The sequence below is a fragment of the Phyllobates terribilis genome, unplaced genomic scaffold (assembly GCF_046119375.1).
Source record: "Phyllobates terribilis strain yellow unplaced genomic scaffold, ASM4611937v1 Scaffold_5__5_contigs__length_657084704, whole genome shotgun sequence".
Taxonomy (NCBI): Eukaryota; Metazoa; Chordata; class Amphibia; order Anura; family Dendrobatidae; genus Phyllobates; species Phyllobates terribilis.
The window spans coordinates 647,810,570-647,824,479 of NW_027362765.1; the positions used below are offsets into that span (position 1 = coordinate 647,810,570).

Below are 13,910 nucleotides of genomic sequence, written 5' to 3' on the forward strand. Positions count from 1 at the left end.
CCTGGTTTCTGCAGGCAAAACGGTGGTTTTGGTGGTAGTAGATAGGTTCAGTAAAATGTTTCACTCGCATTACCTTCACTTCCAAATACCAAGACACTTGCTCAGGTGTTCATAAATGAGATTGTGAAGCTTCACTGGGTTCCCTCTGATGTGGTGTCAGATCGGGTGACCCAGTTTATTTCCAAGTTCTGGAAGGCATTCTGTTCTCAACTGGGGTTGCAGCTGTCCTTTTCCTCTGCCTTCCACCTTAAGTCGAATAGTCAGACCAAGCATGTCAATCAGAATTTGGAGACCTACCTCAGGTGTTTCGTCTCTGAAAATCAGGAGGATTGGGCATCCTATTTACCGCTGGCAGAATTTGCCATTAATAATCTTCGTCAAGAATCCACTGGCAGGTCACCCTTCTTCGCTGCATACGGTTATCACCCACAGTTTGGTACCTTTTGTGGAGAAAGAGAGCTTCAGGAGTTCCTGAGGAGGAATGGTTTGCTTCATCGCTCTCCTCAGTATGGCAGGGTGTTCTGAGTAATTTAAAGATCATGGGAGACAGGTATAAACGTATGGCTGACAGAAAACGCTTACCAGGACTGGACCTGAATGTGAATGACTTTGTGTGGTTGTCTACCAGGAATATAAGATTGAAAGTTCCTTCTTGGAAGCTGGGACCTAGGTTTATTGGTCCCTATAAAATAACCTCCGTCATTAACCCAGCAGCGTTTCGTCTTGAACTTCCTCAGGCCCTTAAGGCTCAAAACATGTTCCACAGGTCCTTACTCAAAAAGTATGTGGAACCTCTTGAGCCATCACCTCTACCACCGCCCCAAGTAATGGTTGATGGTAACCTGGAGTTCCAGATTTCGAGAATTGTAGATTCTTGTCTCCAACGTCGTTCTTTACAATACTGGTAAAGGCTATGGTCCAGAGGAGAGGATGTGGGTTTCAGCGTCAGAGGTGAACGCTCCCAGGTTGGTTCGTTCATTCCAAACCTCTTGTCCTGAGTGTCTGTAGGCCACTCGTATTGGAGGGTGTACTGTCACGGGTGTGTCAGAGGTAACAGACAGTCGCCCTGCAGTTAGTTGCAGGAGATCTCTTCATTTCGCATTACAGACATCTTCTTAGAGGCTGTCTCTAGGACCCAGCGGCTACCACCCTCTGGCTAATTAACACCCCGTCTGGGTGTATAAATACCTGCTGTGTTTCAGAGGGAGGTGCCGGCGATATTCATTACTACCTGTGAAAGCTTTAGCAAGAACAGTACTTCGTTCTCTCTGGAGCTTGAGGACGTGTGCGCATTTCTCTGGAGTTTGTCTAAAGCTAAGCAATTTCCCCCTGTTTGTCCACCCCTGTTGTCAATAGTGTTTAGTGGAAATTGACTAGTGCTCATCTCCTCACTTTCCTAGCCTTAGCCATATGTCAGGGAAAGACAGGGCAAGGCATGCGTGCAGAGATTGGTGAAGAGCCAGTACAGGGAGGTTATGGGAGACAGGGTGACGCTATATCAACCTAAGAGGTCTCCACTTCCCCCCCTTTCCCTAGAGTCTGGGCTACCTTTCCCTCTTCCCTTTGTGTTGTCCTAAGTCTTTCCCACACCTTGCATGACAATATCAGATTAATATGTCATTATCTTCTAAAATAGGAAAAGGGGCCGTGACTGAGGAGGTGAAGAGAACATATTAAGTGACATTGATATATCTTTCTGTTCACAGGATTACATCGTAGTCAAGAAGGTATCAGAAGAGGGTGATGAATGTGGCAGGACCCAGATCATGGAGCCTTCACCTTACTCACGAATGAATGCGAGAAGCAAGGAGCAGAAGATCCTGAAACTCGCCAACACAATCAGTCATCTGCTGACTGGAGAGGTGAGCGCTGTTGGGATACAATACATTAACATTGTGTGTGGAGGGAAGAATTGAAGGGTTATCTGTGAATTCAAAATAATTTTTTCTGGACCGAAATCAGCGACATCCACACCGGAATATGTAGTTTCAATGTCTAGCTAATGGAGTGGTCAGTAGAGTGATAGATCGAATAGACAAAGTGGAACATGCGGAGCTAAGATGAATGGGGCAGATAAATCACTGATAACACTGGAGAGACGTAACCAGCATTCATGTAAGGATCGCCAGCACTCCACTGCCCGATGTTACTCAAGAACTTGCATTTTAATTCCAAGAAGTTATATAGGTTTTCTGCACAAGGTTCTTTTTCAAAGGCTACGGCCTCACTATTTGGTCAGTATTCTTTCTCCAGAGTGGGAGCAAAAACCAGATGAGGAACAATCAGAGAAAAGGTATAATAGAAACAAGTGTATCAGTTCTGCATTTATCATCCACTCCTGGTTTTGGCTCCCACTCCTGAGAAAAAGTACTGACCAAGTTCTGATAATGGGGCTGTGGCCAAAGTCTCATTTTCTGGTCACAATGTGCATCTTGCGTACCTGCCCAGTTAATTTGAGTGCACACAGTTTTTATGTTAAAAACAAACATGCTTATCTAAACGATTCTGAAAACAAGAAACAAAGAAGATATAGATTGAAATATTCTCATTTCTTCAGATGTTATAATATTTGCATGATAATAGTGATAAGTTGCATCATGTTGTACGTTTAGGCTATGTGCCCACAATGCAGAAATGCTCAGGATTTTTTCCTGAGCGTTTCTGCATCTCCCTGGCAGAAAAAACGCATGCGGATTGTACATGCGGATTGTACATGTGTTTTTCCTGCCATGGACAAGCGGAAGTGAAGCGTTTTTCACATGCATTTCCGCATGCGGGTGTCAAGCTCTTTCCAAGCATTTTTAGCATCACTTGGAAAGTGCTTGACAACTTGGTCACACTATATAAATCCATGCAACCGGCATGGATTTATATAGTGTGACCCCCAAAGAATGTTAAAAAATAAATCTATACTTACCTTCTGATGGCCCCCGCAGTCTTGCTTCACTCCGTCTTGGCTGCCGGCAGCTCGCGGTACACTGCACTGTAGGACCTGCCATAACATGACTATGACGTCAGCGCAGGTCCTTCAGTCCACCGCGAGCTGCCGGCAAAGGAGGACGAGCGTAGCGGGGGCCGTCAGAAGGTAAATATAATATATTTTTTTTATTTTATTCTTTTCTTTTTACAGGTTCTATGGTACCTGGGTCCGGAGGAGAGTCTCCTCTTCTCCACACCGGGTACCATCCGCACATAGAAACACATTTTATCCGTGTGTACAAATGTACTGACACGGATAATATGCGTTTCAATGCAAGTCAATGGCGGCGATTACGCTGTGTGTCTGCAAAATTAATGGACATGCTGCGGATTTTTGAGTGCCACATAAACACTGCGGAAAAATCTGCAGCATGTGCATTGAAATTGCGGGTTCCCATGGGGGACGGATTACCAAGCGTTTACGCTGTGTAAATTCCGCAGAATAAACGCTTGTAAAACGCATCGTGGGCACGCAGCCTTAAGTTCATTTTTGCTTAAGAGGAGCAGGCACTATGTGAAATTTGAGAGGACTTCACCCAAATTTAGAAAACAACTGCAAGTCAAGCTGAGATAATTTGCAAAGATAAGGAAATAAAAGAAATATTAAATAAATTAGAAAAGGACATTGTGGAAATAATACAATCTAAGTTTAAATGAGACACAGAGTTTACAATGAAATATATGATTGGAAGAAAAGACTGTTTAATATTGCTACTCTGAGAATTACATTTACTCCTTGTCGACCTGGCAGTTTTCCGTTTTTGCGCTTTTGTTTTTTCCTCTCATTCCTCCAAGAGCTATACCTTTTTTTTTTATTGTTCTGTCACAAAAGATTTACAACAGGATTTGTCCGCGTTCAGTTTGGCCTGCAGCAGCAGGTCTTTTCCAGGGGCACCACGAGGAGGAACAGACTCACACCCATACTCTGCTTAGTCATCTTCTGCTTATAATTTAGATATCTTTTGCTCTGATTTTTAGTCTTATGCTTAATGTTCTTCCGCTTTTTGTTCTGCAGCTTCTTGTACTTCTGCTTCTTGGTTTTCTGTCTCTTGTTCTTCTGTATCTTGGTGGTTGTCTTCTTGTTCTTTGTCCTCTTGGTCAACTTCTTCAGGGTCATCTTCTTGGTCTTCTTCGGGGTGGTCTTCAGGGTCGTCGTCTTCAGGGTCGTCTTCTTCGGGGTGGTGTTCAGGGTCCTCGTGTTCAGGGTCGTCGTCTTCGGGGTCCTCGTCTTCTTCTGGGTGGTCTTCAGGGTCGTCGTCTTTGGGGTCCTCGTTTTCTTCAGGGTCCTCGTCTTCGGGGTCCTCGTCTTCTTCGGGGTGGTCTTCAGGGTCCTCGTGTTCACGGTCGTCGTCTTCGGGGTCCTCGTCTTCTTCGGGGTGGTCTTCAGGGTCGTCGTCTTCGGGGTCCTCGTTTTCTTCAGGGTCCTCGTCTTCAGGGTCCTCGTCTTCGGGGTCCTCGTCTTCTTCGGGGTGGTCTTCAGGGTCCTCGTCTTCGGGGTCCTCGTCTTCAGGGTCCTCGTCTTCAGGGTCGTCTTCTTCGGGTTGGTCTTCAGGGTCCTTGTCTTCTTCGGGGTGGTCTTCAGGGTCCTCGTCTTCAGGGCCCTCGTCAGTGATAGCCAGAGTGATTACCAAGAACCATTTTAAAAAGCTTGAACTTGGAAATGTAGCAGAAGGTACAAGAAGGCTGAGGAACTGCCGAGAACCAGCTGATGGTACTGGAACCCGGATGGGTAGCAGAAGGTACAAGAGCCAATGGAACTACCGAGGACCAGCTGACGGTTCTGGAACTCGGTTACTAAGCAGGAGGTACCTGTGCCAGAAAGCACTACCAAGGACCAGCAGACGTTGGTCGAACTTGGATACCGAGAAGGAGGCACCTAAGCCCAAGGTACAGCCGAGAACCAGCTGACGGTACTGGAACCCGGATGGGTAGCAGAAGGTACCCATGTAAAAAAAAGTTGCAAGGCCGCGAGCCGGCCGCAGTTACCTAAGCACACAGTCCTACAGGGGGTCCTTGTCTTATTGGCACTGTGGAACCAGCCTTCATTGCCAGATCCCACAGCCCACATAGGAGTCACCTAAACTGCAGGCACCATAGAGTCGGCTAACCCGACCGCAACACGACAGGACAACGCATTAGAGGCAAAGTGAAGTTGACACTACCCAGAAACAGCTGGCGTGCTGGAACCAGGCTGGGCAGGAGGGAGTACCTGTGCCAAAGACACTGCTGGGAAACTGCTGGCGGTGCTAGAACCCAGGGTAAATACTAAAAACAGAGTGGAGCCAGAGGCCTAGTTGGAGCAAGTTTAAAATCAGTAGTAGTGTGAATGTGGACAGAGCAGGAGAATTTGCCGGACACACAGCAGGGGAACAGCTGACGTTACTGAACCCCAATAACACGGCAGCAAGTGCTGACTTTGCAGACGTCACTTCTGAGCGCCAACTGGCGGTGTTGGAGCTCAGGGATAATACTGAAAACAGGAGCCAGAGGCATAATTGGAGCAACTTTAAAATCTGTAGTACAGTGGATGTGGACAGAGCAGGAGAATTTGCCGGACACACAGCTGGGGATCAGCTGACGTTACTGAACCTCAATAACACTGGAGCAAGCGTTGACTGTGCAGACGGCACTTCTGAGCAGCAACTGGCGGTGTTGGAGCTCAGGGATTACAGTTCAGGTGGTAGAAACATGAACACAACAGGAGACCTGGATACTGTTGCCAACCAATTATTTATTCTGGAAGAGGACTGGCAAATTCATGCGAGATCCAGGCCTTGTTCATTTTCAGAAAAGTAAGCCGGTCAACGTTATCGGAGGATAGTCGCATGCGACGGTCTGTTAGTACACCACCTGTGGCACTAAAGATGCGTTCTGATAATACACTAGCAGCAGGGCAAGCTAGCACCTCCAATGCATACTGGGTAAGCTCTGGCCATGTATCCAGCTTAGAGACCCAAAACTTGAAGGGGGAAGAGCCGTCTGGGAGTACACTGAGAGGGCAAGACATGTAGTCTGTCACCATCTGACGGAAACGTTGCCTCCTGCTGACTGGAGCCTTCTGTGATGGTGTAGACATTTGTGGCAGCGGGGACACAAAACTTTGCCACATTTGGGCCATACTGGTCTTGCCTTGTGCTGAGGCGCTGCTTCTGCTCCCTCTTTGTGCAGAGCTTCCTCCACTGCCTCGACGCACTGAGCTGCTTTGTAAAGTACTAGCAGCACTGCTCTCGGTTGGAATGGAGAACATGATGGAATGCACCAGTGCGTCTTGGTACTCCCGCATTTTACGCTCCCGTTTCAACGGTGTTATGAGGCTTTGTAAGTTGTCCCGGTAGCGAGGATCTAGGAGGGTGGACACCCAATAATCAGCCGTGTTGAGAATGTGGGCGATGCGGCGGTCGTTTCTCAGGCACTGCAGCATGAAATCAACTATGTGCTGCAGACTGCCAACTGGCCAAGAAACGCTGTCCCCTGCTTGAGGCGTGATCTCTGCCTGGTCTGCATCACCCCACCCTCGCTCTAGATACTGACTACTAGAGCATTGTGTGCCTTCCTCCTCTGGACAGATGTCTTCCTCCTCCATTGACTCCTCCTCATCCTCCTCACAAAGTGTCCCCTGCCTAGGCCTTTGTGAGGAACCACGTTGCGCAGACTGTAGAGAAGCAGATGGCATTTGTGACTCCTCATCCTCCACCTCTTCCAAAACCTCGTCCCTTAGTGCTTGCAGTGTTTTTTCAAGCAGGCAGATAAGGGGGATAGTCATGCTGACTAGTGCATCATCTGCACTCGCCATCTGCGTGGAATAATCGAAGGCACGCAAAACGTGGCAAATGTCCTTCATAGAGGCCCACTCAGTGGTGGTGAAGTGTGAACGGCGCGCACTGCGACTTTTTTGCGCCTGCTGCAGCTGGTACTCCATTACTGCTGCCTGCTGCTCACACAACCTCTCCAACATGTGTAACGTTGAATTCCACCTGGTGGGTAGATCACATATGATGCGATGTTCTGGAAGACGTAATCGGCGCTGCAGAGCTGCAATGCGCAATCTTGCATTGCTGGAACGCCGCAAGTGAGCTCACTCTATGCGGACCTTGTGAAGCAGTGCATCAAGATCCGGATAGTCCCTCAAAAAACTCTGCACGACCAAGTTGAGCACATGTGCCAGACATGGGATGTGTGTGAGGTTGCCTAGGCTCAGAGCTGCCACCAGATTTCGGCCATTGTCACACACTACCATGCCTGGCTGGAGATTCGCTGGCACAAACCACACGTCGCACTGCTGCTTGATGGCATTCCAGAGCTCCTGTGTGGCTTCGATTCCCCAAAGAAATTAATTTTAATACGGCCTGTTGACGTTTGGCCACGGCTGTGTTCATATCGGTCATCATAACAGGTAACCGTTCACGGGTCGATGTGGAAGTAGACCGTGACGGCTCCTGCAGCGCTGATTCAGAGGAACTGGAGTATGAGGAGGAGTCAATGTGTACAGACTGGATTCCTGCAATCCTTGGAGTTGGCAGAACACGTACAGCGCCACTCTCAAGATCTGTACCCGGCTCCACAACATTTACCCAATGGGCAGTGAGGGAAAGGTATCGTCCCTGTCCATGCTTACTGGTCGACGCATCGGTGGTCAGGTGGACCTTGCTACTGACGGCGTTTTGTAGCGCATGTTTAATTTTTCCCTCCACATGTTGTTGCAGGGCAGGGACGGCTTGCCTGCTGAAATAAAAGTGGCTGGGCACGTTGTATTGTGGGACTGCCAATGCCATAAAGTTACGGAAGGTGTCAGTCTCCACCAGCCTGAATGATAGCATTTCAAGGGCCAGTAGTTTAGCAATACCAGCATTCAGAGCCTGTGCTTGGGGGTGGTTTGCCGAGTATGGGCGCCTTTTCTCCCATGCCTGTACTAACGATGGCTGTAGACTGGCCTGGGAGTGTGAGGATGACAGGGAATGTGGTGCTGTGGATGGAATTACACTGTGTCTCTGTACAACAGTGCCAGAGTTTCTTCCATGGCGATCCTGTGAGGAAGCCGAACCAGCTGTGTGTGAGCTGGAGGAAGAGGCTACAACACGAGCTGAAGAGGTGGTAGGTGGCGCTGTAGGTTGGCCTAGGTCTTCAATGTGTTTTTGTAACTCCACCACGTGCTTGGTCCGCACATGTTTCCACATATTTGTGGTATTGAGGTTGCTGACACTTTTCCCTCTTTTCACCTTCTGATTACGCAGCTTGCATTTGACAAAGCAAATGTCATCTGCAACTGTGTCAAAAAAGGACCAGGCACTGCAAGTCTTGGGAGCGCCCGCTTTGGATTTTGGAAGAGCCATGCTCCTAATGGGTGCCGAAGTGGAGGCTACAGGCAACCAAGTCTGCCCCCTCCCTCTCCCTCCTTTTTGGGCCATTCTGGGAATCTCTTCCTCAGAGCTGCTCCCACCACCTTCCTGTCCCTCACGCCATGATGGGTCAATGACCTCATCATCTACACCACCCTCTTCAAACAACTGCTTCTCCTGGGTAGTCTCGACAGCACAGTACGCACCAGAAAGTGGCACCTGAGTCTCATCATCAGATGCGTACTGAGGTGTGCTGCTGACCATAGGCATTGGCCCACCCGCCTCTTCAGATTCAGAGAGACAAAACGGTTGCGCATCACTGCATACTACCTCTTCTTCAGATTCTCGAATTCTGCTTGGCTGGCCCCTCTTTCCAAGCCAAGAGATTCAGAGAACAGAAGTAGAGATGGCTCCTGTCCAGGGCTCTCTGACTGCATGGGCAATTCGGCAGGTGGTGAATAGACAGATTGGTGCTCTTCCGTGCTCAGGACCTGAGAGGATCTGGAACTAATTGAAGTCGATGCGTTAGCTGCCATCCATCCAACAACGGCTTCAATTTGGTCCTCCCGCAGCAGTGGGCTACGGCTAGCTCCTACAAAGCTGCGCATAAAGGACTGTTCCCTGGTAAAACTGGGGGATGCTGAGTCACTGGTGCCCGCAGCAGGCACAGAATCACCACGTACTCTCCCTGCAGGCACAGAATCCTCACATCCTCTCCCTGCCGATACTCCACGCCCACGCCCACATGCCTTACTCCATGCCTTCTTCATCTTGGTAGACTGATAAAGATAGGCAGAAAAGTACTAAGGGCTTAGTGTGCTTATTCCTGAACAGCTGCTAACAGGTATAAGAAACACTAATTTTATAAAGTGTGGACTAGACTTTAATATGAGCTAATGTGGCCTACACAACTGTAAAGTGTAGTGTTTGGTGAACTTTATTTAGGTTTTTTTTGTCACCAAAGACACTGGATGTGCCCAAAGATGTGATACCGATAGTATCACAAACTTTTTGTAGCTATTACAATGCAGGAAGGTAACCTACAATGCAATAGATGAGGCTACAAAAAATAGGCTAATACTAATCTGGCTGGGGCTGCAGGGCACAATGCTGCAGAAAGGCTCCTCTATCTACTCCTATATAGTGTGTTTGGATCTAATGTAGCTGAATACGGATGGAACCTCCACATTAATAGGAAAAATCAGGAAAAATGATCAATTAGCAAAAAAGGACAATGTATGAGGCAGTGACACACACTGAGTGCACTACAACCAGACGTGGCTGAAGCACACACTACAGTGTGAGCTGCACTCACACACACAGACCTTGCAGACAGCAGTGAACAGTACAGATGCAGAGCACTGTGCACTAGCGCTGCAAAACAAAAAAAAAATTCTCTATCTACTCCTATATAGTGTGTTTGGAACCAATTTAGCTGAATACGGATGGAACCACCACACTAATAGGAGAAATCAGGAAAAGTTATAAATTAGCAAAAAAGGATAATGTATGAGGCAGTGACGCACGCTGAGCGCACTACAACCAGACGTGGCTGAAGCACACACTACAGGCTGAGCTGCACTCACACACACAGACCTTGCAGACAGCGGTGAACAGCACAGAGAACTGTGCACTAGCGCTGCAAGGCACAGCGATTTATAAAGTAGCTTGGGTAAAGCAGAATAGAGCAAATAGGTAGCTAAAACTGTCCCTCAGAACAACAGCGTCCTATCCCTAACTGAATTCACAGCAGAGTGTGCTCAAAATGGCGGCGGCAGCTTTTATAGTGCATCATGACATCATTTCAGCAGCCAATCACAGCCATGCCATTAGTTAACATGCCTACATGCCTAACAGGATGTGCCCACACTTCTTAGGATCCTCATTATTGGCTGAATAAAATGAAACTGGCTCATTGCATTATGGAAACTTCCGATTCCGGTATTCGATATTCTAAAAGTATCGGAATTAAGTATCGGAATTCCGATACCGCGAATATTGGCCGATACCCGATATTTCAGTATCGGATGCTCAACACTAGTGGTGAACAAAAATTCGGAAATTTGTAAAAAAAAAAAAAAAAAAAAATTTTGCCTATGTTGCCATTTTCCGAAACCCGTAAGGTTTTCTATTTTTAGTTGATGGGGCAGTGTGAGGGCTTAATATTTTTTGTGCCCTGAGCTACTATTTTTGTGATGCTATTTTGGGATAGATCGTTTGATCGCCGCTTTTTGCATTTTATTGCAGTGTTGCGGCTGCTAAAAACAAACCATAATTATGACATTTAGATTCTTCTCATTATTCCTTTTTCCGATTTAGGTTCATTTATTTTATATTTCCATAGGTCGGACTTCTACGAATGCAGCGATACCAAATATGTTGTTTTCTTTTTTGTGGTGAAAAGGAGGGGTGATTACACACACCAAACATGGCACTTTTGGGTCTCAAGTCTAAAACACTGGTGTGTCTTCGTGATCCTTTAATTGTATTAGGGAGATTACATCACTGATCTACACGGGGCAACGTGGAAAACTCATCAAGAAGCACAACAGACTGTGGTGGTGAAGGGGAAGCAGAGCCCGGGATACCGGGAACGAGTGTATAACAAATTTATTTTATTCAACCTTCAGAAGAGACAAATGCATAGTTTATTGACATAATCTCCCTGCTTTTCAATACATTTTGTCCATCTGTCAACATTTGTATTCCCTCATTAAAAAATATTTTAGGCTGATTGCGAGCCATGAGTGCACCCTTATCTTTATCTTTTCATTAGATGTGAACCTTCATCCTCTTTGGGCTCCTTCCAGTGGACCAAACAGTTGGTAGTCCGATGGGTTAAGACCAGGGTGTTATCAGTCGTAGAGGGGCATCTGGCTTTTTCTTCATGGCTAACACATTTACAACCTTCCTTAAACTTTCTATGTACTGTGTATAAAGTCTTTGATAAATATCAGCACTGAACACACACACACTGAAGGGAGTGCTGCTGTTCTTGGTAGGGATCATCATAAAGATTGAAAGAAGTACAATTTTGTCATCAGAACTTTTATTGAAAAATGAAAAAGTATTCAAAACAAGAATTTTGAATGATTTAGTGGAGACAGGAGAAAGAGTGGGGGTATTCACAGAAAATCTAATAGAACACATGGTATCAGATAATCAAATCATAATGAGAACCTGAGCTCATGGGTAGGCAGTTTGTTACAGCCATATCTGGGACACATACCAGGATACATCACAGACATCACAGACAGTAAACATACAGTACAGACCAAAAGTTTGGACACACCTTCTCATTTAAAGATTTTTCTGTATTTTCATGACTATAAAAATTGTACATTCACACTGAAGGCATCAAAACTATGAATTACCACATGTGGAATTATATACTTAACAAAAAAAGTGTGAAACAACTGAAAATATGTCTTATATTCTAGGTCCTTTTGCTTTGATGACTGCTTTGCACACTCTTGGCATTCTCTTGATGAGCTTCAAGAGGTAGTCACCGGAAATGGTTTTCACTTCACAGGTGTGCCCTGTCAGGTTTAATAAGTGGGATTTCTTGCCTTATAAATGGGGTTGAGACCATCAGTTGTGTTGCGCAGAAGTCTGGTGGATACACAGCTGATAGTCCTACTGAATAGACTGTTAGAATTTGTATTATGGCAAGAAAAAAGCAGCTAAGTAAAGAAAAACTAGTGGCCATCATTACTTTAAGAAATGAAGGTCAGTCAGTCTGAAAAATTGGGAAAACTTTGAAAGTGTCCCCAAGTGCAGTTGCAAAAACCATCAAGCGCTACAAAGAAACTGGCTCACATGAGGACCGCCCCAGGAAAGGAAGACCAAGAGTCACCTTTGCTTCTGAAGATAAGTGTATCCGAGTCACCAGCCTCAGAAATCGCAGGTTAACAGCAGCTCAGATTAGAGACCAGGTCAATGCCACACAGAGTTCTAGCAGCAGACACATCTCTTCAACAACTGTTAAGAGGAAACTTTGTGCAGCAGGCCTTCATGGTAAAATAGCTTCTAGGAAACCACAGCTAAGGACAGGCAACAAGCAGAAGAGACTTGTTTGGGCTAAAGAACACAAAGAATGGACATTAGACCAGTGGAAATCTGTGCTTTGGTCTGATGAGTCCAAATTTGAGATCTTTGGTTCCAACCACCATGTCTTTGTGCGACGCAGAAAAGGTGAACGGATGGACTCTACATGCTTGGTTCCCACCGTGAAGCATGGAGGAGGAGGTGTGATGGTGTGGGGGTGCTTTGCTGGTGACACTGTTGGGAATTTATTTAAAATTGAAGGCATACTGAACCAGCATGGCTACCACAGCATCTTGCAGCAGCATGCTATTCCATCCGGTTTGCGTTTAGTTGGACCATTAGTTATTTTTCAACAGGACAATGACCACAAACACACCTCCAGGCTGTGTAAGGGTTATTTGACCAAGAAAGAGAGCGATGGGGTGCTACGCCAGATGACCTGGCCTCCACAGTCACCAGACCTGAACCTAATCGAGATGGTTTGGGGTGAGCTGGACCGCAAAGTGAAGGCAAAAGGGCCAACAAGTGCTAAGCATCTCTGGGAACTCCTTCAAGATTGTTGGAAGACCATTTCCGGTGACTACCTCTTGAAGCTCATCAAGAGAATGCCTAGAGTGTGCAAAGCAGTCATCAAAGCAAAAGGTGGCTACTTTGAAGAACCTAGACTATAAGACATATTTTCAGTTGTTTCACACTTTTTTGTTAAGTATATAATTCCACATGTGTTAATTCATAGTTTTGATGCCTTCAGTGTGAATGTACAATTTTCATAGTCATGAAAATACATAAAAATCTTTAAATGAGAAGGTGTGTCCAAACTTTTGGTCTGTACTGTATATTAACTCCTTTACCCCCCCAAGGCTGTTTGCACGTTAATGACCGGGCCAATTTTTACAATTCTGATCAACGTCACTTTATAAAGTAATAACTCTGGAACGCTTCAACGGATCCCCCTGATTCTGAGATTGTTTTTTTCGTGACATATTGTACTTCATGATAGTGGTAACATTTATTTGATATGACTGGTGTTTATTTGTGAAAAAAAAAATGGAAATTTGGTGAAAATTTTGCAATTCTCAAACTTTGAATATTCATGCCCTTAAATCAGAGAGTTAATAACTCTCACAAAATAGTTAATAAATAACATTTCCCACATGTCTACTTTACTTTACATCAGCACAATTTTGGAACAAAAAATGTAAGGGTTAAAATTTGACCAGCGATTTTTAATTTTTCCAACAAAATTTTACAAAACCATTTTTTTAGGGACGACATCACATTTGAAGTGACTTTGAGGGCCCTTTATGACAGAAAATACCCAAAAGTGACACCATTCTAAAAACTGCACCCCTCAAGGTGCTCAAAACCACATTCAAGAAGTTTGTTAACCCTTCAGGTGCTTCACAGGAATTTTTGAAATGGGGAACAAAAAAATGAACATTTAACTTTTTTTCACAAAAATTTAACTTTAGGCCCAATTTTTTTATTTTCACAAGGGTAACAGGAAAAAATGAACCCTAAAATTTGTTGTGCAATTTCTCCTGAGCA

At 45.6% G+C, this 13,910-nt stretch overlaps 1 protein-coding gene across 5 annotated transcripts in view; it reads left to right on the forward strand.

The window, feature by feature from the left end:
• LOC141273824 (uncharacterized) overlaps positions 1 to 13,910 on the forward strand; it is a 189,009-nt gene that overhangs the window by 12,539 nt on the left and 162,560 nt on the right. For all 5 annotated transcript variants that reach the window (XM_073686210.1, XM_073686208.1, XM_073686207.1 and 2 more), the window contains one exon: positions 1,707 to 1,862. In XM_073686210.1, the coding sequence (XP_073542311.1) occupies positions 1,767 to 1,862 (96 nt within the window). In that variant the 5' untranslated portion in view covers positions 1,707 to 1,766. The remainder of the gene's footprint in view (positions 1 to 1,706; positions 1,863 to 13,910) is intronic.